Source organism: Chlamydotis macqueenii, chromosome 18 (genome assembly GCF_036417535.1).
Source record: "Chlamydotis macqueenii isolate bChlMac1 chromosome 18, bChlMac1.mat, whole genome shotgun sequence".
Lineage (NCBI taxonomy): Eukaryota > Metazoa > Chordata > Aves > Otidiformes > Otididae > Chlamydotis > Chlamydotis macqueenii.
Window position 1 is genome coordinate 284,102 of NC_141573.1, and position 26,482 is coordinate 310,583.

Sequence of the window (26,482 nt, forward strand, 5' to 3'; positions counted from 1 at the left end):
AAAGTCTAAGGAGTAGGTTAAGCAAAGCCTTATGGTTTGAATGCTTCATTCCAGGCACTGTTCACCTTTATTTTTTGTAGGCTACCAGGCTAAACGTGTTAGAGAGTGGAAGGCACTGGGAATCCAAGTGTTGGTATCTACTCATGATATTGGAACACTAGAAGGAACGCAGCTATTGATAGAAGAAGCTTTGCAGCTTGGCCCAGTTGGAGGCATCTTTAATTTGGCTGTGGTAAGTGACAAATTTGCTTAGGACTTGTAAGAGACAGTAGCTATTTAAGTGGCTTTTTTACTGAGGGCAGTCAGGCATCATACAGTTTTAGATTGCCTCTCTGTGTTTCAAAGGACGCTTTGCTTTGGCCTTACCTGGTGACTGAAGGCTTATGGGTCTGACCCCTTGACCTGGGAAGCAACAGTATTTGACCAGCAAGCTCAGTTCTGAGATAAGATGAAAGTTGCCCAAGACCCCTGGGGACATGAAAATTCCCATACAGAACTTGCCAGTTGAAGGCTGCAGTGGCAGTACTGAAAAAAAGCAGGCTTACCGAAAGTGATGTTGTTCCTGTCATACTTCAGGACATGTCTGTACTGTAAAGTTACAAAAAAGCATTGTATAGTCATACCCTCTCGTCTCGTATCACAAACCACCTGGCAAACTTAAATGGAGAAACTGGAGATACTGAAATGGCACTTTTTTTTTTTTTTTTTTTTTTCTTCTCTCTCCATCCACTCTCAACCCTTCCCAATAGGTCCTTAGAGATGGCATGATTGAAAATCAGACCCCGGAATTCTTCTGTGAGGTTAGCAAGCCCAAGTATTCAGGCACCTTTCATTTGGATTGGTAAGTGTCTGTAGAAGGGACAAATATGAACTGCTTTTATGGTCACAGAGCTGATCAAACTTAGTTGTTTTAGTCTTGCACTAGCTTTCCATAGTAATGCATAGCAGGTTTTTCTGATGGGATTTCTCTCTCCTGCTCTGCTCCAAGGGTGACTCGTAAGAAGTGTCCAGACCTGGACTATTTTGTTGTGTTCTCCTCTGTAAGCTGTGGAAGAGGAAATGCTGGGCAAAGTAATTATGGCTTTGCCAATTCTACCATGGAGCGTATCTGTGAGCAGCGACATTATGATGGACTCCCAGGTAAGATGCCGTTACTCATTGTGCGGAATAATCTATCCCACCAAGCATCTAGAGGAGAAGTAGCTCACCAGAAACTTGTGCATGTGTTTGGAACAATAATGAATGTTGAAGGCTACTTCCTCTCCTAGCTGTTACCCTAAGTCATTCATGTGTGAATGAACACTGATCACTTAACAGTACAAAGGAAATGCAGGTCTTCCTTAACTGTTTTTTAACTCCCTTTTGTTGCTTCCATGTGCTTTAGTTAGTTGTCTAGTGTGTTCTTTCTTCTGATTTCTCCTCCAGGCCTAGCAATCCAGTGGGGAGCCATTGGTGATGTGGGTATCCTTCTGAAGACAATGGGAAACAGAGAGGTTGTGGTTGGGGGAACCATTCCCCAGCAAATTAGCTCATGCCTGGAGGTGCTAGATATCTTCCTGAATCAACCTCATCCTGTCATGTCCAGTTTTGTCCTAGCAGAGAAGGTCTCTGTGAAAACTGAAGGAGGCAGTCAACGTGATGTTGTAGAAGCTGTTGCTCACATCCTGGGTAGGTGTTCTCAGACAAGCACTGCTTGAGCAGTGTCTGTCATCTCAATGGTTTTGGAAAGCAGTGGTGGTGCTGTAGGTGCTCAGTTCAGTATCTCCTCCTGATGTCCTGTGGTGTGGGTGTGGTGTTGTGGGACTGTTTGTGTATTCCTTTACCCTGCTCCTTCTCTCCACTAATCAATTTGTTTCTTCAGTGTGGGCTTTTCTTCCTTAGTGTGTTTACATAAATGCACACACATGCTTCAGTGTATTGGGTTTTGTTTAGAGTGGACCGATGTCTTTCTCCAAATGGAGAATCAACAGGAACAGCCCCCAGCAGCAAAATTCTGGGACAGCACATAATAAGGCAAATATATGACTAACTTTGAGTACTATTCTAGCTTTCAGGTGTTCACCTCAGGATGTCCCCATGCAGAAAAAGGTAGCTTTTATGTACTTAGTGACTGACTGGTAGTGTATTTTCCTACCAGCTTTGTCACCCCATGTGAACATGTAGTAACCATAGCTTAACTGTGCATTACAAGAAGTGCCATGTCCTCTTGTCTGTTTTCAACTTGCTTCCATTGTGTCGCCTGTTCCTGTGTGGAAAGTGAATAATCTCTGTCAACTCTACTATGTCCCACTTCAGTTGTCTCTTTAGCAGACAGAAGTATGTACTAATCCTTTGTTTTCTACCAAAAGAGATACTCCTAAATTAAAGACTGTCTCCTGAGTATTACTTAAGGAGTTTTGTGCAGTAACTGACAGCAAATCTTACCTCAGAGACAGACATGGCTTTTAGAAGTCATAGGAAAGTGTCTGGCAAATTGTACCAGCTGTAGGGTTAGTTTGGAAGGAGAGAATGTGTGAAGACAACAAAGAGAGAAGCTAGTATGAAGCCTAGTGGTGGGAAGGATGGCCACACAGGGCAGCACAAGGTGGAGGAGGGGAGAAGGAGCTGTAGATGCAAGTGTTAATATGATAAGCCTTTTACAGGTAAGGAAAGGGTGAGAGACTTGAGCAGTGTGAAAATTGAAGGGGAAGAGGCAATGAAGACTAGAGGAATCGCCGCCTCCTCCTCCATTGTGATAGACATAAATTGTTGTAAGCAGCCATCATTGACACTGATAACTGTTTCATCTCATGTTGTAGCTGAGGATTAGTTGCGTTAGGTCTAGGACCACAGTTTCAATTAGAGCCTCCAGTATGTGAAATTCCTCTAGCTGACTGTTCTGAACTTGGTCTAGAAGTGACAATGTTCACAGCTATTTAGCTGGGACTGATGTATCCTCTGTCATAAAGCTGTGCACATGTAACATGTACTCTAAAGACTAGATCCCATATGACCAGATGAGAGTTGTAGAAAAGGTGGCTTCTGAAAGCATTAGATGATCCTTAAAGTTAATTCTCCGTAGCTGCAGTTTATTCAGGTTTTAGGAAAAAGAAGGAAGCTGAGAAGACTGCTAGAGGCACCTAGACCTGAAAAGAAATAGGCCTTTTCTTAGTGTGCTGTTTTTTCTTAGGTGTCCGTGACGTGAGTAGTCTGAATGCTGAGAGTTCCTTGGCAGACTTGGGCTTGGATTCCTTGATGGGTGTGGAGGTGCGCCAGACACTGGAGAGAGACTATGACATCGTTATGACCATGAGAGAAATTCGACTCCTTACAATCAACAAACTGCGTGAACTTTCTTCCAAGTCTGGGACAGCAGAGGGTATAGTGTCTGGATTAGGGTTGCTACTAGTCACCTGAGTCCAAACAATTAAGCTCCCAATCCATTGCTTTAATCTCTAGTGATACAAGCCTCTATCAGATAACGAAACAAGATCATGAAACAGAGTTATAGCTGAAAGGCTTTTAAGTGACAGACATGTCACTGAAGTGCATTGACCATCAGGCCCATCAGTTCTGGGGGCAAGGTATAAGAAAGAACGAGAAAGCTGCTTTCTTGTCTGGCTAGTATTTGCCTGCCTGAGAACTCTTAAGCAGCTGTGTGCAGGATGTAATTTGAGACCTTTTTACCTGTCTGAGGAATAAACAATGTATCGTCATGCTTACTGTAATCTAAAAGCATATGCAGTTGCTGTAGAGCAACTGACAATAGGAAGATGCCTGTATCTGTGTTCTGATGATTTAGTGAGCCGATGGGCTATTCCAGAACAGCCCTGAGATTCTCTTTTAGGGCTGTGGCTACGTGACCAAGAATGATCCTGAATCTAATTGTGTTTGTCTGGTGTGCTTCTCTTCAAAGAGCTGAAGCCATCCCAACTCATGAAGACAGGCCTGGGCGAACCTCCAAAACTAGATTTGAACAACTTGTTGGTGAACCCAGAAGGGCCAACAATTACCCGTCTCAATGATATTCAGAGCACAGAGCGCCCTCTTTTCCTTGTTCACCCTATTGAAGGATCCATTGCAGTTTTCTACACTCTGGCCTCCAGACTTCATATGCCCTGCTATGGGCTCCAGTGCACAAAAGGTATCTCAGTTCTTCAGCATCTTCAAATTTGTAAACATAACATTCTGAATTTTAGTTGCCTTATAGAGAGAGTTTTGTTTCTAGACTCTTGAACTCGGGAGGATCAAGCATCAGTACCTATAGTCTACACAGGGTCATGTCAACCATCCCATAGGTAACAAGTACTAGGTTAGATTGAAGAGCTTATGTATGGGGAAATGGAACAATTGCATGTCACGAGTCCCTGCCAGCAGATAAGCATACAGTAGAAGAATAAGGCGTGCTGTTCTACCTGTCTTTGGAAAGCAGGAACACTACTAGCCCTTGTCCAAAATGTAAGTTGCTAACCATAATTTAGAAAACTACCTTCAAAATAACCTGGATGTTTCCAGCAGGGTTGTTTCTGAGCTCATGAAAACATAATTGTCTTTTCCAGTGTTTTTTCACCAGTCTATGTCTAACTCACTCCCATGTTCTAGCTGCTCCCTTGGACAGCATACAGAGCCTGGCAGCCTATTACATTGACTGTTTGAAGCAGATACAGCCTGAAGGACCTTACCGCATTGCTGGATATTCTTTCGGTGCCTGTGTAGCCTTTGAAATGTGCTCCCAGCTGCAAGCACAACAAAATGCTTCCCATACACTCAACAGTCTATTCCTATTTGATGGGTCTCATTCCTTTGTGGCAGCATACACTCAGGTAAGAGTCAGAAATAAAATCTCTCTGGGGACCATCTTGTGTCATCAGGGCTCATGTTCTGGGAGCTTACTATTGTAGATACAGGTGATCTGAAAAGCTGACAGACTTTTCTTCACAGAGGAGTTCGGAGTCTCAGCTGTAGACAGTGGCTGCTTAGGGATGGCTGAAGGATGGAAGCATATGGGCAGTGGTCTTCGTTAACTGGAGAGGGCTAAGACACAAATGTTGCTCTTGCTGTGGTAAACCATAATATTAGCATGTCTTCTGGAAGCTCCTGGAGCCTGCAAGACAAGATCCTTGTGTAGGGGTGCTAGTAAAGCTTGCTTAAGCCTTAATTTCCATTTTCACTGTACTTTCTAGAGGATACTAGGCTCTTGGCAATTGGCACCTGTGGATTTACTTTCTAATTTGTCGTCAAGGGAGCTTTCTCCCCTACTCCACCACAAGCTTCAGTCTATCTTTTTTCCTTTCTCTTTTCCCCTCCCTTTTTCTCAGTTCAAAGCTCTTTACTCTGTAATTGTTTTTATTTAACATTCAAGATCAGGCATATCCCTCTAATTTTTGCATTTTATTCTTCTGTTTTCCAGAGCTACAGAGCCAAGCTGACCCAAGGAAATGAGGCTGCATTGGAGACTGAAGCACTGTGTGCCTTTGTTCAGCAATTTACAGGCATTGAATACAATAAGGTAATGTTTGGCGTGTTTGTTTTTTTTTTTTTCACATCTCTATGTTGCACAAGAGGGGTGTGGTTTTTTGTTTAACAGGGATGGATTCTTGGATATTGAGACTAATGAGGAAAAAAAATGTTAATATTTCCAGCTGCTGGAGGTTCTTCTGCCCCTGAAAGATCTGGAAGCTCGTGTGAATGCTGCTGCAGACCTGATAACTCAGATTCATACAAACATCAATCGTGAAGTACTGAGCTTTGCTGCTGCTTCCTTTTACCATAAACTGAAGGCTGCCGACAAGTATATACCAGAGTCCAAATATCATGGGAATGTGACACTGATGCGGGCAAAGTCTCACAGTGAATATGAAGAAGGTCTGGGTGGAGACTACAGACTCTCAGAGGTCAGTCTGAGGACCACTGGTGTCTGTTGAGGTTCTGGTATTTGGGGGAGTAAAAGAAAAGCATGGAAAATAGTCCTTACTGGGGGAGAAGGCACAAAACCAACCTGAAAGAAATTATTTCTGTACCTACCACACTCTAACAGGAACTAAAAGTCCCCAGAAGCAAATGAGTTGATTGGTTCCAGGCATTTTCTCAGGGTAGTGAGGGCCAGAAGGTCTAGCCTCTATATTGGGTACGTAAGTATTCTTTGTAGCTAGTCCTTGCAGCTCTCTAAACAGACTTCAGATAAGAAAGATGTTAAAAGGGAGTGATGTGACAAAAGTAACTTTTAGTCTCCTCCTTTCACTTTAGACCCCTAAAGTTTGTCCACTGCACGAGGGCAGACTTTTGAAGAGAAGTGTCAGCCTTCTGACAATAGAGGCAGCTTTTTCTTAGTTACCTTTTGTGGACTACTTAGAAGTTAGTATATGGGTTTCTTGTGGGCCTAAAAAACTTAACATTTTTGGCCTGTAATCCAGATAAGGTAACTGTTCTTTAGTCCCTGTTCATGTAAAAGGGTTAAGTGTCTTACATTACGGTACAGATACCAGGGAAAAGGAATTTACTTTCAGAATTACCTTCCTGCTTTTAGCATCTCCTATCCTTTCAGACTTCTAACTTACATTCAGTATTGATTGCAGGCTAACTCGTGTGTTATTAAAGTTACGTAATGACCTTAAAGGAAGATTCATGGTGGTGAGAGAAAGATTAGATGGCGGGGAGGGTTATTTTGTTTCCTTAAGGGCTTGGAAGTAGCTACTTTATTATTCATTCTTTGATATTGTAAGTAAATTATTCTGCTAGTGTCAGGTTGGTTGGCTTCCTGCCCAGCTTATATTTGAGTGGATCACCTGTCAGGCTGTTAAACTATTGTGCTTCAGAACACTGATTCCAAACAATGCCCTGCAGCTGCTCTGTGACAACGTGTCAGAGTAAAACTGATGCTGTTTTCAACTGGGTTTGATAGAGACGGCAGTGTAAACTATGAGTAGCTTAGAAGACCGACAAACTCAAAGCAGCTAGATGACCAGCTGGTTTAAATTGTGCATGTAAAGTTTTTCTTTTTCATATCCATGCAGGTATGCGATGGGAAAGTTTCTGTCCATATTATTGAAGGGGATCACCGCACCTTATTGGAGGGAGATGGAGTTGAATCAATTATTGGGATCATCCACAGCTCACTGGTGGAGCCACGTGTTAGTGTCAGAGAGGGTTAACTTCTGCTTACTTACCTGGCAATGGTGAAGAAAATGCCAACAACATTCCTTGTTATGACAGACCCCAAGGAACTCTTCCTGTTGTTCAACATCTCATCTGCTCTGCTGCCAGAACTAGGAAGTCCAGCTCAACTTGATTGGTCTTTTTCCATTTCTTTCTTGCTCATTTTTTCCTTTCCCAACTTTTATGGGTTCTTTCTCCTCCCTCCCTTCCTGTGCTGTTTTCACCTGGTATCCCAGTCCATATTACTCCAGTGCTGTGACTCTTGTCACTGTGCACTGCTATGAGGGTTCCCCACCGATGGTTGCTTCCTACACCCTTGGCAGTATGAAAAACAAATTTAGGAGTAGATTTCTTGTGCTCTATGTTGTTTTGTCTTAACAGTATTCCAAAGGGTATGTGATAGCACTTGCTGACCAAGCCTAGTGAGCAGGGAGAGGAGCTGCAGCTGATTTCGGAGATACCTTTTGTCTGTGAAGAATCTGTCTGTAGTTAGGTCAGAAAGAGAATTCCATTGAGGCTTTTGTAACTATATTTTTTTAATTTGATATATTCTAAGTATTTATTGTGTCAAACCAGAGACTTCTTACTTGGTTTTAATTTATCGTGGGTTATAGCAGAAAAGAAACCTCCCTTTTTTGGAGGGGAAGGTTTATTCTACAAGGGGAAGTTGCCCATTTGTTAAACCAAAGTGCACCTTTGGAACAGCCTGGTTTCTTTTGTTTCGTGGTTGGTTTGGTGGTTGTGTTTTGGTTTTTTTTCCTTTTTCTCCCACTGCCCTGCCCTGTTCATAAAGGAAAAGGTAGAAGGGAGGGTTCATGCCATTATCTCGTCTTTTGAGGAGAGAGGGGAATGGGAGGGAAGGATAGATATAGTTTGACAGATGACGCTTTGTATTGAACAGCCTTAACTTGGGCGTGATAGCAGGCAAAGCTGTTCTTAGGCAGGTACTTCATTTGTATTTGTGCAAGGTTTTGTGCTCTGCTGCATCAGAACCTTAGTCAAGCATTAAGACTATTGCTTTAGCTTATTCCCTCCTGCCTCCAGTCTTGCCACTCAACCGACATTTGGAGTGGGGAGAGGAAATAGAATTCTTCAACAATAACTGAATAAATTCCCCTACCCCTGCTCTTCCATAATCAAAATTCAGGCAAATATACAAGCATCTACCCAAAGCCCCTGTATATTTTATTTAGCAAGGGGCTTTCTTAAGCCTTATGTATTCATTTTCCTCTCAGTAATGAGGTTGGAGATCCCACATAAGTTAGCTAAGTAATCTGATGGTATGATTTTAAGATATAGTACCTTTTTAAAGGAAACTTGCATAAAATTCAATTTAAAAAATTCTTGCCTTTGCTATGCTGGATCTGTCCTTTCCGAAATCAGTAAATCCTTGCTACAGTTATGATACAGAGGAGACTTGGGTGGCAACAGAGCACCAACTAGGAGGAGATATTGTGCCTCTCAGAACTGTTGTAAAAACCTCAGTTCTCTCTATCTTCATCCCCCCAGTGAAGTATCCTGTTAGTACAGGGGCATTCCAGTGACAGGAATGGGTGGCTCTTCAGTGCAGGTTCTGACCTAATGTCTTTTGCTTATACCACCCTCTGTTGATAGTGGCCGGGTTAACTGGTTTTAGTTTTATAACTTATTTCTTTTGTGAAATCTGAAATAAAACCAACATAATGTCAGCTTAAAGCATCTTGTTCTTTTTTCTTATTCTTTTTTTTTACTTCCCCCGCCTCGTACTTTTTGGTATGAAGAGTGTGGTTTTTTTCTTTGGCTTTCCTAGTATTAAACAGAATTGATCACTGGTCGGCTTTTTGTCTTATTCTCTACCACCATTTCTTAATCCTGTGTTTCATCTGGAATCTCTTATTTCTTGGGATAAAGCAAAAATTGCTGCTGACGTATCTGATTTGGAGTCTGTAGAAATAACAATAATAAAGAATACTTATTATTCTGGAGCATGGCTTCTTGTTGCCATGATTTTGGTACCTTAGATGCAACCAAACCACACACTCACAAGACTGAAGTGGAAACTCTCAAATTCTAATTCTGGCTCCATTGTTGCAGTTTTGGACAAGCTGTTACTGCCTCGGTTTCCCCATCTGTAAAATGGGACTAACAGCATCTACCTCAAGATCGTTGAGAGTGTTAGCTAGGCAATGGGTATAAATGCTGTTAAGTTGTTAGGTATGATCACTAGGTGTTAGGTGGTAACAGGAGCAGGGAAGTGAGCAGTGTGCGAGAGTGAGGTACCTAACAGCTGCGAAGAATCTAATACTGAAGAGTGTCTAGGTGAACTAGTCATATGTGCATACTATGGGACTTCATTATATCTACTGCATACTATCCATGCACATCCTAGCATAGGGTGGTACATAAAACAAAACAAATGTAGTCTTGTTTGTTGGTTTGTTTGTTTTAAATTTAACTACTGGCAGTTGTAGTGAGCCTGAAAAAAGAGTTGAAAGAATTCTACTTGCCTTGGTCGTATTGAAAACCTAGAAGGAAAAATAAAAGAATGACTAAGCAAACAGGTACAATAGTTCTGTGCTAAAGTGTTTAACAAGTCTGAATGAGTTATGTGGAGGGAACAAGGACTAAGGCTGTTCCAGCTGCTGAAGCAGGAGTTGGACAAAGTTCTCTGTATTAAACATAAATGTGCATGGTCTCATCTAAGTAAAGCTTGAAGATACTGGTTTAGTAATAGAAGTTCCTCAATAATTACTTATAGCCTATATGCTCTCAATGTTCTTGTGGTTGTTATTTGAAAAGCAGAAGGTTGTTTTGGTTTTGGGGGTGTTTTTCCCCATAACTGTCTAATTATGAGCTGCTGCCCTGTAACCCATTATGTAACTGGCTGCTGAATACAGTGTGCCAAAAATAAAAACCTTATTAGCACTGGTACTGCTTGTTGTTTCTGTAGACATAGGTAGAACAATAATACCTATTGCAAACTCAAATACTGCAGTTGCTTGTTTTGAGAAGACCAGGGCAGAAGCAAATTCCTTCACATCTACCCTTCTATATGAAATTGGAGTGTGAGTCTCTGTCAACTGCTACTCACTTTCCATCCTCTTTTTCAGCTAGCTTTTCACAGGCTTCTCTACACCATGCTAGTCTTAATCTTGAGACTGAAATGCATGGTCCCCTGTTGGGACTTAAGGCTCACAAAGTCACATCGCTATTCTGAAATGGTGGGCAGTATACCTTACATCTGCAAGATAGCCTTAATAGGAAGAGTCAGAACATACGGCACATAGCACATGTAGTCATCAGCATCAAAGCTCTTATTTTCCTTTTCTATTCTGCCACCTTCCAGAGACAGAAGGCTAAAAAAATGCAAGAAGTGTCAGTTTCACAGAAGTGGTGACTTTTAAACAGCAATACCAGACACCAGAAGTAGAGAAGCTTTCTGGTCCTGAAATGGAGGTAAAGTAAAACCCCAAAGGAGGCAGGTGTTTTTCTCGTGCAATTACTTAAGGTACCATAACTGAAATCCGACAACTTGCCAGCAAATCAGGGTAAAAAAGAAAAATAAACCCTGGGGCAGGTGCATAAGAGGAAATGGGGATGCTGAAGGAGAGTTGGAGAGGCTGTGTATTTAAAATAGCAGGATGGGTTGTTTAGGCCTCTGGAAGGTAGTGGAAGATGGTAGAAAAGAATCAGAAGTGCTTGAAGTTTAGATATTTCTTGCAGCAGGGTTCATCACAGCCAGGAGTGCTAGAAAGTTGGGGAGGGGGAAAGAAATGCAGGCTTTGACAGTGAACTTGAACTGTGAAGGCTGTCAATGCACAGGCTCTGACAGACTTACTGATGAACAATGCAACACATGCAACCCTGCTTAGGCTCTGATGCTTTGTTGTTGTATATAATGATTTTGAGCTTTTCCCTTTTGAAGAAAAAATGTTTGAAGCCCTATAGCTAAAGTTACATTGATGTTTTGATGGGAGTTGAGATGCAGCATTTTTTACATTCTGGAATGTACTGGCAGATGAGAAAAGGAAAGTAAATCCTCCACTCTGCTTATCCTGGTGGTGGTTTGTAGCTTTATAAAATGCTGCAGAATAAATGGGTTTGGCATGAATGTTGTTATTTTTGGTTCGGCCAGGTGGATCATTTCCGCCTCTCTGCCCTCATCATCCAACACCAAGCAGCGGTGAGACCACCTCACTTACTCCGAGTTTTGTAATAGTCAGTAACTGCTTCATCTTGGCAGCTGCTGGAGACCAAAAATACTTCTCAGGACTTCTGCACCCGAGTGGCAGAGGTGGGCGCTGCCTGCCACAGCGGGATGCGGGGGGAGGCAAGGGGGCCGCGCTCCAGAGGCCCCGCAGGGCTCAGCGGCAGGGGGAGGCCGGCTGCCGCTACACAGGCGGCGCTGCGCGAGGCACCCGACGGCCACGGCCGAGGGGGAGCCCCGCGCGCCGTGGTACCGGGCCCGTTCACTAGCGGGGAGACCGCCCGTGTCTGTCGTCACGGCAGCCGCCCCTCAAGGGGCGCCGCGGAAGGGACCTGTAGCGTCCCAGCCCGTGCTCGCCACCGCGACAGGAAACCGCGTGAGCGCGACCTCCCCGCTTCCCCCGCCGCCCCTGCCATTGCCCGGACTCCTCCGCGCACGGCTCCTGCTGGCAGCGCCGCGGTTTCCGGAGGGGACGGCGCGCAGCTGCACTGCTGAGCCGGCCGGAGCGAGATGGCGGTGGCACCGTCCGGCCGCCTCGGTACCCTGCCGGGGCCCGACGATCGCGCTCGCCTGCGGGCCTCAGGGGGCGGCTGCGAGCCACGGTGCGGCAGCACGAGGCGCCAGCTGCCGCAGCGCTGCACGGGCAGGCAGGCGGGAGATGCCGAAGCTGCGCGGGGAGGCCTTCTGGAGGGAGACGCTGCGGAGTGCCCACTACGTGGTGGCGCCCATGGTGGACCAGAGCGAGCTGGCCTGGAGGCTGCTGAGCCGCCGTCACGGCGCCCAGCTCTGCTACACGCCCATGCTGCACGCCCAGGTCTTCCTCAGGGACGCCAACTACCGCCGCGAGAACCTCTACGGCGAGGCCTGTCCCGAGGACCGCCCGCTCATCGTGCAGGTGAGCGTCGCGACCGCCCGCGGGCCGCCGGGAAACGCCACCGGTGCCCGGCCCGCCCCGCGCTGCGCTCGGTCAGCCCCAGCACCGGGAGCGGCGGCAGGGACAGCCAGGAGGAGCTTCCCCGCGGTTCACCTTGCGCTGCGCTCTTGGGTAACGCGAGAAAAGCAAGCCAGCATTGCCAAATGCACTCTCGCCCTCGTCACCTGCCTCATTTGTGTTAACAAAGCCAGACGATTTCCAAACGCACGAGTTCAAGCTAGTCTGTCTCACTCAGGTTTTAAAGTGGTTGTACAGAATGACGGAAATGTCATAGTATTCACCTAAATACTGTGAAGAGCATCATGAAGATAAGTGTGTTTTTCTGTTTATCCCTTGTCTATCAAAGAGGATTTGGTGTCTTAACCGCAGGGGCCTGGAGGATTAAACTCACAGGGTTTCAGTTCTCTACATGTCATCTTTAGAAACAGATTGCAGCTGGTCTTCTAGAGTCAAGGGTTGTTCCAGATCTGATACCACTCAGGAAAGATCACTGGTTTTTGAGTCGTTCTCTGAAAAGATGAGTTCTGTGCTTAGCTATAGAAAAAGGATGCAGGAAAGATAGGACACACTTTTCAGCTTCTGTTTCTTCTGCTTCTTGAGTGCTATGTGACGTTCAGGTACTTCCCTCCACTCCATCCCAAAGAACCAAAGAGGGAAAGGGGCCTGCAGAGCTGGAGAATAATGCAGGGAGAGACAGTTAGCATGAGCAGAGGAATGATGTGATTTCCACCTGTGGAGCAGTTAAATGGATGAGGACTCTTCACCCTGGAAGAGAAGTGTCTCCTCTGACTGACGGGAGAGATGAGAGACGTCTGGGACGTCTCCCATCTCTCCCATGACAAATGGGAAATGAGTGTTAAGTAAAGTCAGTGATAGTTGTAAACTGCAAAATTCATTACCGTAGGACATACTAGATGCTGAAAGGTTACATGAGTTTAGAAAGCAAAGGAAGGAAAACTATTGAGGGTAGTTAGGTGCAGGAAACACAACTGCTGCTGCCAAAGTCCTTGAGGATGCTTTCCAGCTTCTGCTGTTCCCTAGACATTACCAGAGCAGGAAGAGGTGGCCCTTCGTTCTGTCTTAGTACAGCTTTGTATGTTCGCGTTTTACCGTGGGAGGTAGTTTCTTTTGCCACAGAAAAATACAGGTGCAGAAATTTAAATAGTCTTAGAAAGCTGTAAGTCTTTTGAACGCAGATTTTCAGCTCAGTAAGCTCTGTGTTCTTGGCGAGCCTACCTTAAGAGTGTCAGTTATTGTGAGCATGCTATATTATCCTTCTTCCCACTGCCCACTGTTGGACAGAAGGCACAGAAAAAAATGAGTTAATCTTTGGATTGACCCAGTAGAATCACAGAATCATAGAATAGTTTAGGTTGGAAGGGACCTTTAAAGGCCATCTAGTCCAGCCCCCCTGCATCCTTGCAGGGACATCTCCAACCAGATCAGGTTGCACAGAGCCCTGTCCAGCCTGGCCCTGTGTTTCTCCCCATCTTTCCTGTAGCCCCCTTTAGGCGCTGGCAGGCCGCTCTCAGGTCTCCCCGGAGCCTTCTCTTCTCCAGGCTGAACAGCCCCAGCTCTCTCAGCCTGTCCTCATAGGAGAGGTGCTTCAGCCCTCTGGTCGTCTTTGTGGCCTCTGGACTTGCTCCAACTGGTCCTTACTGAGTTCTGCAATATTTCTGGGCAGGCTTGGGGTTCTGGTCACAGACTATTGGAAATAGATTAGGCAGAGACAGGGAGAAACTCTTTATCGGGGCCTGTTGCGATAGGACGAAGGGTAGCGGTTTTAAAACAGAAGGATGCAGATTCATACTTGAAATAAGGAAAAAATTTTTTATGATGAGAGTGGTGAAACACTGGCCCAGGTTGCCCAGAGAGGCGGTGGATGCCCCATCCCTGGAAACATTGAAGGCCAGGGTGGTCGGGGCTCTGAGCAACCTGATCTGGTTGGAGATGTCCCTGCTCCTTCCAGGGGGGTTGGACTGGATGGCCTTGAAAGGTCCCTTCCAACCAAAACCATTCTATGATTCTACGATTTTGTCGTTTGAAGGTTGAGGATCTTTAGCCTGGTAAGTGTCACATTTTTGGGGGGGGGTTTGTGTTGGTGGGGGTTTTTTTTGGTTGGTTGGTTGGTTGTTTTGAGAAATGCTGTTTGCCACTATTAACTGTGCATATTATGCCTGTTTTCTGTAGCAAGTAATTGCTTCATAACTATGTCTTAACGTGTTGTCGGTACTTGAAAGCTGTTGCCTGATTATTCCACTTTTCTTTGTCTTTCTCAGTTCTGTGCCAATGATCCTGAAGTGTTTGTCCAAGCAGCACTGTTGGCTCAGGATTATTGCGATGCCATAGACCTAAATTTGGGTTGCCCTCAAATGATTGCGAAGAGAGGTATGTGCAAATCTGAACCCTGGATAAACAGAGGAATGGTGTGTTTCAAATGTGAACGTTGGCAGTAAAAAACATCAGGAGGACCAAACTGAGCCTTGGTGGTGGCGGGGTGGTTGCAGTGCTGTTGAAGTCAGACTTAGTTACACCCACTTTAACAGGTAATGCTTTGTAGTACCTAAAGCAAAAATTCAATATACTAATAATGAATTCCAACTTCTCTTGAGTGACAGCTCTTATATCTAGAATGTCCTTCAGGAAAAGTCTTTTTAACAGAAGCTTGATTTTCTTTCTGATTTCAGTTGCACAATCAGCTTAATTTTGTAAAACTGCATTTAAAATTATATTATGCACTTAGCGTCTCCTATTTCCTTGATACTTGCACAGAGTTTATTCACATTAACAAGTAAGAGAATAACACCTGCTGAATCCCTTAAAGATATTGCAAAGATAGCTATGTTTGAAAACCAGAACCAGTGTTTGAAAATTTTCAGTGAGTTAGGATGTTGAGGAAAGATTTGTTCAGTAACTATCCATTTCTTTTCTGAAATACCTTTCAAGGACTTATAGGAAATGATCAGTAGTGTATAGGGCAGATAGATCTTTCAATCTGATCAGGTTTTTATCCTGAAGGGAATTTTTTAAAGACCCTAACATAAACCCCTGAAAGTTGGACTTTGAGCTGCCAATGTCAACATACCAGCCTTAGGGAGTAGAAGTGAAAGTAGGGTGTGGGGATTCATTGTTTATCCTCTAAATCTAGGGTGGCATGGGTAACAGAATGATCCAACTCTTGCAGTTTGTGCCAGGACAGAGCAACTCTGTTTCTGCCAGTGAGGCCTGTAACTGTCTGGATCTTTTTCTGTGAACGTTTATGAAAGCTGTACACTTCAGAATCTTACTCATCTGTGCAAGTTTGTCATATACTGTTTTGTTATAGGTCACTATGGAGCATTTCTGCAAGAGGAGTGGGATCTTCTTCAGAGAATGAGTAAGTCTTCAGAGAGGCCTCGCTCTAGAGAGGCTTCACTTTGGGAGGGAATGGGATGAACTCATCATTAAGAGGAGGTGTAGGGATTTTTGGGGAAAGGAGGTGCTGCGTGTTTCTTTGGGGGAGGATTGTTGGTTTGCTTTTTTGTTTCTTTCTTACTGTATTCCAGTGGCACCCTCAAGATACTTGGTGATATCCCACTACAAACTTGTGCTAGCATGCTAGATCTCCTAAAAGTACCTGAAGCAGACTATAGGTGAAAATGAGTCAATTAAGTCCCAGTCTAATGATAGCTTAGTGGCTCTCCAACTCTAGAAGGAGCAGAACTCCCAGTGCCTTACTTTTTCGCTTTGAAGTTCTTGAGTGCTAGGAGTTTTATTTTTGCTTGAAGCCACAGTTGTCCTTTTCTGATCAACTCAGTGTACTCTTTCTGTCCACACCATAGCACGTTATGGCGCTCTTTTCCAAATTTGTGTAGAATGTTTTCAGACTATCGGTAGCAGTTGTGAATAATATATTTTTTAAAGAAATACATTTGGGAGTGATTTAAAAAGCAAGATTTTGAACATTGTGTAGAGCTGAGAATGTGCCTTTACCCCACTTCAAAGCAAGTGTCTGAACTATGAAGCTAAAGAGTCTTCTGTTTGCATTCCCTGTGGTCCAGAGAATCTTGAATGATGTTTAGCACAGACACTACTGAGGACCTGGAAAGACAGACAGTGCTTCGCTGTCCGCTGTAATGTGGTTGTTAGGGCACTTTTCTTAGGAGTGAAAGATGCAAATCAGAACAACCTCAAGGTTAGAAGAGAATCCAGATCACCTGCTTGGGTAAGAACCTAGGCTGTCTAGTTAGGCTATGGTATAAAATGTGAGCAAAGCTTCCTCTTCCTCCTCCTCCTCCCCCCCAGCCTTCTTTAAAATGATGGGGTACTGTTTTCTGTTTGCACCCGTATGCACCTTGCTTGCTCCTTTGAAAGGGACATAGGAAGTACCTATCGTTAGATAAGAGAATTTCAGGCATGCCATTGCTCAGCGTTTTTGTGTTGACTGTCTTCATTAGCTCTATTTTTAGTAGTTTTCTGATTCCATGCACTGTGTAAAGACTATGGGAGTTTTAACATGTTCTAGATTTCACCCTGACTCTGTAACCTGCATTTACTACTTAACTGGGTACACAGCCTACCTCAGTTGAAAAGCCTCTGCCTGCCATGGACAAGACTCCACTTGTCATGCTTATTTGGGTGATAATTTGGAAAGAAGCAAAGGATCTCTTGTAGGAAAGGCAGACAAGCGAGTATTAATGTTGTTGGCAGAGTGGGAGGAGTACAATAGCCTGTTATGATAGTAAATGTAACAGTGATTAAGATTTGAGGGGGGTGATCCTTGAAAGCAAAGGTTTGATGCAGTGGAAACATTAGGACTATTAAATGCTGACTATTTTGTGCCTTCTTGTTAGAATGCAGATTTTGTGTTTCGTGTTTTATTATTACTTAATTAACCTATGCAATAAAGATTGCAGAGGACATTGCTGATTGTTAAAGCTGTGAGAACTGCATAGTATTAACTTTTCAGGCTTTTTCCATACCACACCCAGTATCAGATCTTGAGGAGAGCAGGCACTTTTCATAGCATTGTGCAGCACACTTACCTGTCTTTTCAATCTTTCCCAGTTTTACTGGCTAACGAGAAGCTCTCTGTTCCCATCACATGCAAAATCCGCGTTTTCCCAGAAATTGACAAGACAGTGAAGTATGCACAGATGCTGGAGAAAGCTGGCTGCCAGGTAAGGAGGCAGCTGCTCCCTGTACTGTTGCATTGGACACATGTCTCTGTGTAAAGCATCTGATGGCCAGATCTTGGTGTACTGTGGAGATGAATAGGCTACATTGTTCTACAGACAGAGAAAACAGGATGCAGAGAGCTTGTATGTATTTGCAGTCATAGGCAGCAGGTCAACAGTATGATATGAATTCATCATAACTTCAGAGTCTCTCCTGTGTGTGTGCAGTGTGATCACTGCACAGCGTGGCATCCTTCACTGTGGTTGAGCGTCTCAGTCTAACATAGTGCTGCAGGAGACAGTGTGATTGCATGAAATCCACAGGCTATAGAAAACCAGTGTCAAAGATGGTCACCACCAGTGAAGAAATAGGCAACCTTCTAGGGTTTAACTCCAGTTAAATTGGAAGATATGATCTGTAGTTAGAACCAGTACTGACAGCATTCAGACCTTCTGCTGAGGAGCAAGCCAGATCAATACATCACAAATTCCAGAGTGAATCACAAATGGGAGCTAATGCAATAGGAAATCTGTAGGTTCTCCCAAGATATGATCTTGTCACGCTGTGGAATAGCAAGCTGAAAGAAGCCCAAGACCATGCCATGGTAGGTGAGCTGCTACTATCTTTCTGTGATACCAAAGTCTCTGCACCGTTGAAATATCAGTGGGAGTTCAGTGGCATCCATGAAGTGTATGGGGTGAAAGGATTCTTTTGTCAGTGGATTTGTTCCACCGATTCATGCACATGAAAAGTAAATGTAACTTTGTGTTCTAGCTGCTGACTGTGCATGGCCGTACTAAAGAACAGAAAGGACCACTTGCTGGTGTGGCATCCTGGGAGCACATTCAAGCTGTCAGGTTAGTGAGCAGTATCAATCTTAGTGGATTTCTGCAAACATGCTGTGAAGGTAGATTTTAAGCAGAGCATGCAGTGGCACTGAAGAGCAAACAAATTTGTGTGACAGGAGTAGAATTTCTAAGCATTCTAATTCTCAGTTTTATGCATCTGTTTTATTCACTGGTGTAGAAAAGCTGTAAGCATTCCTGTATTTGCAAATGGAAACATCCAGTGTCTCAGTGATGTGGAAGAATGTATCCGTAAGACAGGAGTGCATGGTGTCATGAGTGCAGGTAAAGAAAATGAACTTTTACTCGTAACAGATGAGAATACAAACTGTTTCTTACTCTCCTAGTAGCCCCATATACATGTATGAAAAGCTTGTGTTAGACTGACTTGGTGGACAGCTTTGAAACTGAGTGGCCGTTCTCTGTCCTCTTATACTGGCCATCTCTTACCAGGACCTGGAATCACTTAATAAGAACTGTTATATTGGGCCTGTAGTACCATTCAGTGGACAACTCAAATCTAATTACTTGACAAAGGCATATGGGACTCCTGTTCTGAAATATTTTTATGACATCTGTTAATCAGTGGAATGTTTTTTGAATGGATCTTGATGCAGTAAGTGTGTCCACTGATTAATATTCCTGCAGATTGTTCATGTTGGGTTGGGACAAGAAATAATTGACATAACTTCCTACAGAAAGAGTGACGATAGACATCAGAAAAAGCTACCAATCACTCTCACACAGTTAAAGCAATAAAACATTTTCTGGGAGGCTGTAGAATCTTATTTTCAGAAAATACCGGTTAACGAAAGGCTTGTGAAGCTAGTAGAGAAGAGCATAGTGAGAGGCAGTATCTGTAAACTTAGGCTAGATAAACATGAATACAGGCATAAGGCAAGACACTCATTGTCCAAGTATTTAACCACTGAGCAGCCAAAAGCAGCGTTTTCTCTCTTTTTTTTTTTTTTTTTTTTTTTTTACTGACTTTGTGTCAAGATCGAATGCCTTTCTGGAAAATTTACTTCGATTAGATATAAGCTGTTTGGCTCAATTAAGAATTGTATAGTGAAATATAGTATCCTTAGGTCAGGCTAGAGTTTTATGGACCCTGTGTTCCTCTTTGTGAGTACATGGCTGATGGTCTGGTTGGTAGAATCACAGCAGAGCTGATCAAGCTCCAGAGCCTAGATTTTGTTTTCTTTTTCAATCCTGAAATGAAAGTTTGAGTATTTCTTTTCATTCCCTAGAAGGTAATCTTCATAACCCAGCTTTGTTTGAGGGCCGAAACCCATTGGTGTGGGAGATGGCTGAGGAGTATCTGGAGATAGTGCAGAAGTACCCTTGTCCATTGTCTTATGTTAGGGCTCATCTCTTCAAGCTTTGGCATCACACGTGAGTATTTCCAGAGAACTCTTAATGTTTTCAGGGCTCATCCTGCTTAGCAAGCGTCTGGCTTTTCTGGACAAGGATTTGTTTGGCCCGAATTAGTATGCTGCAAGGTTTTCTTTCCTGGACCTGACTGGAGAGAATGTGGGCTGAGGCCTTGATCCTTCACTGCATATCTGGGAAACGGGCCATGGGGAATGAACAAGTTACCACAAGATAAGCTAGGGTGTGAGCTCACAGCACATCAGCTACCATGTGGTAATTGCCCATATGCACACACGCACTTTATGGCAAACATGAGTTAACTAAGTCCTCGTTCATTGTGAGGCAAGCTGTCTTGCATTTATTATGGAGTAAGAACATGGCCATGGGCAGTTATTGAGGAGCAGCTGATGCACTGTACATTCATGCTAGCTTATCTCACATTACCTTGGTTGTGTGCCAAGTATTTATTTGGAAAAGAGGAGCAGGTATGTGTGCTTTTCTCTGGACTTAGAAGATAAGCTTCTACCAAAGGCAAGTGCACCAAGAAAAATCTATAAAAAGCTCTTATAAAGTCATTTTTAGTTGATCTCCCCAGTTTAGGATTAATGAATGACTTGATGTTTGGGATTTGCCTCAGGCTTCAAGTTTACCAGCAGCTGCGTGAAGAATTAGCAAAAGTGAAGACTCTGGAGGGCATTGTAGATGTCAACAGGGAGCTGAAACTACGATGCCAGGTACCGAGATGGGCCCTAATCTCTCAGTACAACACTGTCCGTTCTTGGTGGGAACTTACCACGTATGTCATGGAGTTGATGTCTTTTAGCCACTTCATTGGACCTTTGTGGCTTACTAGTCTTGGCATTGGTAGTTTACTACAGTAGCAGGCCCTTAAGCCTGAAAGTTGATTTAGGAGTTACAAATCTGCTTCATTTAATCTGTCTTAGTAGATGGTTTTTGCCTATGTTTAACTGTCAGTTACTGTTAGTTTAAATTCCACTTTGTGGTTTCTTAGAGTTAGAAGTATTATTTTGAGTATTTCCTGGGAACTCCAGGAAAACTAACTGTAACTCCATGCTGCAGGAAGAAATAGCTAATCAGAAAGAAGGAGAAAAGCCAAAAGAAGGGTTGCCTTTTTTCCACTGGATCTGTCAGCCATACATCAGGCCAGGGTGAGTTACCTATTCTAACATGGACAGGTACCCATAGGCCTTTCCCGCTCATACTATCAGTACAGAGCCATCCAGTTCTGTTCTAGGAGCTTACATTCATTTGAAAATAAGTTAAGACTTTGAATTATTTTTGTTCTGGTTTGGTTTTTTTCCTGGTTATTTCTTTGTTTGTGGGGATGTTGCTCATTGTATGCATCTTCTCCTTTAGATCCTCCTCAGATTTCTCTCTCTGGAAAGTAAAAAACAAGAATTCCAGAGCAGCTCAGAAGGAGAACCTAATGTGCAACAGATATGCTACCTTGAGAGTACTTTCTGGTTATATGTAACATGAATGTTGCTGGTAACTGCCAGGGTAGCAAAGATGGGAACTAAATTGTATTCTATAGAGGATGCTTGTGTTGTATGGACAAGCTTTTCACATAGCTTATTCCCTTTCTGTTGTGAAAATTTGGCTGAAGAAGAGAATGAGCATGTTGAGTAATACTTAGGTAAACACTTAAGTAAATAATACTTCAGTAAAACCTGGGAACAGGTACCTAACTAATTTAACGAGCTAACTTTCATTGACTTTCCAACCAATATATCTGGCTGTCTGTTATTATAGTAAGAGCCAATGTTAACAAAAAAGTTAGTTTTTTCTATTCCACTTCTAAGGGCAATGACACTTCTTTGTCATTTAGCCGTGATAGAAAGGCTTATAGTTTACCCACATTTCTGTAAACCAGATTAGTGGCCAGGGAACACCTACTTCTTCCCGTCAGCCAACTTAACGATGATATTTACTGTTTCAGGCCAAAGGAGAGATGCAAGGAGAATGGAGCCAGTGGGACTGAAAAAGGTGTGCGAGGGAAACGTGCTCTGGAAGAGGAGGAAGATGGAAATTCTGAGCTTCTGTCAAAGAATAAGCAAAAAAAGAAGTTAAGAAATCCAAATAAAAGCTTTGATCCATCTTTAAAACGTAAGTTCTGTTTATTGGCGTAAATGCATGTTATTGATATCACATTTGACATACATAAATTGCCACTACTTTATTTTCCTTGTTTATGTAGTCGTAGAAACTTCTTTAAAAAGATTGGGGATTATCAGGAAATGTTGGTAGTAGGCAATGTGATTCAAATGATGTTAATGAGTAGAGAAAACAAGGATCAACGTAGTAGGTCACTGATCCACTATAAGCACCTTTTTAAGATGAAAATACTTTACAAACAACTGAATTGTGCCCATCACTAGTTTTTGAAATGGAAATTTCGTATGCATTTCAAGCAGATGTCATCCTCTTTTACACTTGACTTGAAGATTAAAATTGTCTATGTTTGGATTTAGCTTAGAGACACTTAAAAAGTCAAAATATCTTTACCTTTGGGCTGTACTTTGAGAAACTCTATTTTTAATTCAAAAAGAGTCTGTCTCTTGCTAGAAAAGCGCCAAGCTTTGTCTGATCCTGATTTTTTACCATTGCTGAAATCAGATGTCTCTTTTTTCCAGCCAAATATGCAAAATGTGATCAATGTGGAAACCCTAAGGTAAGTCAGTGTCTGTGTCCATTAAAGCATTGCCATTAAATGGAAATTCAGTGACCATATAGTGGTCAGTGGCTCGATGTCTTTATGGAGATCCCTGACGAGTGGTGTCTCTCAGGGGTCCATACTAGGACCAGTTCTGTTTAATATCTTCATCATCGACACAGACAGTGGGATCGGGTGCACCTTCAGCAAGTTTGCAGATGACACCAAGCTGAGTGGTGCGGTTGACATGCCTGACCAGAGGGACCTGGACAAGCTCAAGAAGTGGGCCAGTGTGAACCTCATGAGATTCAACAAGGCCAAGTGAAAGGTCCTGCACATGGGTCGGGGCAGCCCTCAGTATCAATGCAGGCTGAGGGACGAAGGGATTGAGAGCAGCCCTGTGGAGAGGGAATTGGGGGTACTGGTGGATGAAAAGCTGACATGCGCCAGTAATGTGTGCTCCACCCAGAAAGCCAAGCGCATCCTGGTCTGCATCAAGGGGAGCGTGGCCAGCAGGTTGAGGGAGGGGATTTCATCCCTCTACTCTGCTCTCATTGAGCCCTCCCCCCCCCCCTGCCCGGAGCCCTCAGTACAGGAAAGACATGGCCCTGTTGGTGTGAGTCCAGAGGAGAAAGCTGGAGCACCTCTCCTGTGAGGACAGGCTGAGAGAGTTGGGGCTGTTCAGACCAGGGAAGATAAGGTGCCTGGGAGAGCTTATTGTAGCCTTCCAGTACTTAAAAGGGGCTTGTAAGGAAGGTGGGGACAGACTTTTTTAGTAGGGCCTGTTGCAGCGAGACAAGGGGTAATGGTTTTAAACTAAAAGAGGGTAGATTTAGATTAGATGATACAGGAAGAAATTTTTTTACAATGAGGGTGGAGGAACACTGGCCCAGGTTGCTCAGAGAGGTGGTGGATGCCCCATCCATGGAAATGGGATGTGCAGTCTTACTGCTGCTGAGGATGTTTATTGCTAAGACAGTTGCGTGTTGGATGAACTTCCCAAGATTGCTTGGAAACAAATATCCACACTTCTAGTAATTATATATGTGTATTCTACTGTGAAATTAAAACTATATAGTGCATGCGTATATTTGAAATGTCAACCTATCCAAGATTCAACTACTGCTGGTGCCTAAGCGTCATTCATGCATTATATTATTTTTATATGGGGAGACGTATTTTAAACTGCAAGTAAGGAAGTAATTGCTGTGGTAACATTTATTTTAGCCAGAGCTACAGATGGTAGCAAGCATGACAAGCACCAGGGTTCACGTAGTACTTTTACAGAGAAATATAGCAAGCTTACCTGCAATTAATGTCATAATGCTTATTCCAAAGTGCTTTTGGGGCTTGCCTGCTTGTAATGTTTAAGGTTCTATCTAATAGATTACTGATGTTGCAGAAGTTGAATGTTGAAATTTTGGGTTTGGTGAGGGGTAGGTTGGTGGAGGTTTTTTTTTTTTTTTGTTTAGTTGGGGGTGGTTTTTTTTGTTTGTTGTCGGGTTTTTGTTTTTTTTTTTTTGTTCTCTGGGTACAAACAGTTGATAACTGGGGCTGCCCTCCACATATGACATCATCTGTCATCTTCATTAGGCTGAGGTGTGACTGCCTAACATACGAGTTTATGGTTTTTAGCAAAGGTCTGAATGTTCAGAGTATATTGTTGTACATTATTAACGTAAACAATAATACTACTACTGTGTTCACTGATTCATACTTCTTTACACGCCTTCCTCTCCCCTCCCCCCCCGCCACTTCCAACCCAGGGCAATAAATGTGTGTTTAACATGTGCCGAGGATGCTGTAAGAAAAGAGCATTCAAAGAGACAGCAGACTGTCCAGGTAAGTGCAGCTGTCCCTACAAGTCTTTGAGCAAATGTTTCATCTCCCATGTAGATTCATTACTTTAATATTTGGTTTATGGGATGTAGGGGGCTGTGTGTGTGTGTTAAAATCTACATACATAGCTATCTAAAATTTTATCGTACAATTTTTAAAGCCTGCTCTTTGTTCTATATATCCAATTTCTTCTGCTTCCAGTGCCTTGGGACGCATAGTTTCCAGACAATGAGGACCCATTCTTTATAACTATAAGGAATGAGCAGTTCTGTTTACCAGTGCAGTTGTCTCATGTCAGTTTCTCTCCACCCCCCCCCCCCCTTGCTTCTTCAGGTCATGGATTACTTTTTAAGACCAAATATGAAAAATCTCTTTCATGGCAGAGCAGTCAAAGAGTAATTCAAAACCCAGAGATCAGTCGGAGAGGAGATGTAGATGTGGGGGAGAGTGCTGTACTGAAGGAGGCTGGTGACAGTACAGTGTGAAGCTTTGGAAATAAGTGGCTATGAGTTCCTGCCAGGCCTCTGCTTCCCTGGGCCAAAGAACATGCCGTCTCCAGGTCACCGTCAGCTGTGTGAACTTGTTCTACAGGTTTACTTTAAGTTCTGGAAAAGTTTTATTTAAGTAAAAAGCTGCTTTCTCAGGGAATTATCCTGCATTTGAAATAAAAAGGATGCAATTAAATTTCTCATGCTGTGTTTTAAAGACTGAAAATGCTGCATTTCTGAGTGGGGGCAACCTCTGTAAGCTGCCATCACAATCTGCCTCTTGTATGTTCATTAACCCTTCATGTCCTGTTTTTAATACTAGGAAATAAAGTTCTTGTATTGGAATGGCCTTCTGGCACACTAAAACTAACCATGTTGAGAACTTCTTCACTAATAGAAAATGTGTCACATTTGTCTGAATTTCAGCAGGTCATGTTTTCAAAGCAGAAAGGAATCTTGCTGTACTTTGAAAATGTCAATGTAAAACTGTAAGATATTGCAATAACCACACTGTGGATTAACAATTATTGGTGTTATACAATATGATACAGCTTAACAGTCTCTCATGAGCCAAAGGTTGGGGCAAAATTAAACCTCTATTTTAAAAGAGAGGGGGTGTCTCAAATTGTGTGCTAAGTTAGAACCATGTCCGTGCTCAAAGTCTTGTACATAGTTACATGATCATACTTTCTCCTTCCCACCCGATAAATTCTATGAGATCTGTGTCAAAAACCAGATGTGGGTCTATACATGCAAGACCCCCTATCTGTTTTTTACCCTTTTTTCCCCATGGGCACTGTGTCTCCTGCGTCAGTGTAACCTGCCAGTCTTCAGTATGCTGTAAAGAATGTGACCAGCCAAAAAAAAATAAAATTAAAAAAAAAATCAGCAATAGTACAAAAGTATACAGTTGTTTAAGAAATGGAAGTCAAATCATCTCATGCTTAAGCTAGAATAAATAAATAAATACAGCTTAGCTCGGCTTTGAAAATTTATCTCCCTGTGATCTGTCTTCTGAATGCAGTTTACTTCACTGCATGCTGAGTGACCCTGCTCCAGAGTATGCTGCCATTTCCTGCAGCTGCAGACTGAGCAGCTTTGCTGCAGAGCTGCTAGCACCTTCTTAGCACACTAAAAGCAGAGGCCTGTTAATGTTTGCTTTCTTGTCGTGTAGCCTACTGAAGGGAACAAAGCAATGATGCATTGTGGAGCCATGCTTGGTCTAGCAAAGCTGGCACATTACGACCCAGCCCTAGAGCCTTTAACTGTAAAGTTAGCAGGTCTCCAACTACTGTTCCTCCAAGGGAAGTGGAGGAAAGGTGGGTGGGGGGAGGAGGAGGGGACCCAGGGGCACGGGAAACAGGCAGGAGAAAGAGGGAAGCAGAGTGTGGGGCAGGACAGGAATGACAGTGATGTGCGCAGTTCCTGCCCATCTGAAATGGCCTGCCTGCAGCTGAGAGCACGTCAGGCTCTGCACTGCCCAAGGACCTGCTTCCAGCAAGTCAAACCTCTGCTTGACATAGCCAGACCATCAAGCGATTTCGCATATCTTTACTGGTACGCCCTGCTTGCTAGACTAAGTATGTCTGGTTTAAGCCAGTAATTTTGCCTCCATAGAGGCAGGTTTTAGTCATAACTAGGCTTAATTTTTTTCTGCTTGTTTTAATTTAGTCTAGGCTGGTTCTCTGACAGCCTACTGCAACGCCGTTCTGGCCAGTAACAAGAAATTAAGTTGTGGTCAAGCTGTCAGGTTCGTAAGCAAATTGCCAATGCAACATCTAGCAAGCGGCTGCCTTACGCCACTTTCTGGTCTATAGTTCTGAACAATTGATGGTGTGAGGGTTTGGCTGG

General features: G+C 43.4%; 2 protein-coding genes across 5 annotated transcripts in view; both read left to right on the forward strand.

The window, feature by feature from the left end:
* Positions 1 to 10,044, forward strand: part of FASN (fatty acid synthase) — a 47,887-nt gene extending 37,843 nt beyond the window's left edge. Inside the window, exons 34-43 of the mRNA XM_086762086.1 lie at positions 81 to 232; positions 750 to 841; positions 989 to 1,140; positions 1,426 to 1,668; positions 3,170 to 3,358; positions 3,896 to 4,123; positions 4,582 to 4,802; positions 5,390 to 5,488; positions 5,622 to 5,873; positions 6,993 to 10,044. Of these exons, the coding sequence (XP_086618212.1) occupies positions 81 to 232; positions 750 to 841; positions 989 to 1,140; positions 1,426 to 1,668; positions 3,170 to 3,358; positions 3,896 to 4,123; positions 4,582 to 4,802; positions 5,390 to 5,488; positions 5,622 to 5,873; positions 6,993 to 7,130 (1,766 nt within the window). The 3' untranslated portion in view covers positions 7,131 to 10,044. The remainder of the gene's footprint in view (positions 1 to 80; positions 233 to 749; positions 842 to 988; positions 1,141 to 1,425; positions 1,669 to 3,169; positions 3,359 to 3,895; positions 4,124 to 4,581; positions 4,803 to 5,389; positions 5,489 to 5,621; positions 5,874 to 6,992) is intronic.
* A 1,806-nt stretch (positions 10,045 to 11,850) lies between these two features.
* On the forward strand, positions 11,851 to 25,242 carry DUS1L (dihydrouridine synthase 1 like). Of its 4 annotated transcripts, XR_015260578.1 has the most exons (14): positions 11,851 to 12,215; positions 14,534 to 14,642; positions 15,580 to 15,630; positions 17,301 to 17,413; positions 18,186 to 18,268; positions 18,438 to 18,541; positions 19,507 to 19,651; positions 20,268 to 20,364; positions 20,711 to 20,799; positions 21,591 to 21,757; positions 22,285 to 22,322; positions 22,438 to 22,632; positions 24,071 to 24,146; positions 24,477 to 24,536. XR_015260578.1 is itself a non-coding variant. In XM_086762615.1 (13 exons), the coding sequence occupies exons 1-13, from the start codon at positions 11,979 to 11,981 to the stop codon at positions 24,626 to 24,628; spliced, it is 1,461 nt and encodes a 486-aa protein (XP_086618741.1). In that variant the 5' UTR covers positions 11,851 to 11,978; the 3' UTR covers positions 24,629 to 25,242. The 4 variants fall into 4 exon arrangements, 2 of the variants coding, with proteins under 2 accessions (XP_086618741.1, XP_086618742.1); XR_015260579.1 differs by lacking the exon at positions 24,477 to 24,536 and having other exon boundaries at positions 22,487 to 22,632; XM_086762615.1 differs by lacking the exon at positions 22,438 to 22,632 and having other exon boundaries at positions 24,477 to 25,242.
* The last annotated feature ends 1,240 nt before the right edge of the window (positions 25,243 to 26,482 follow it).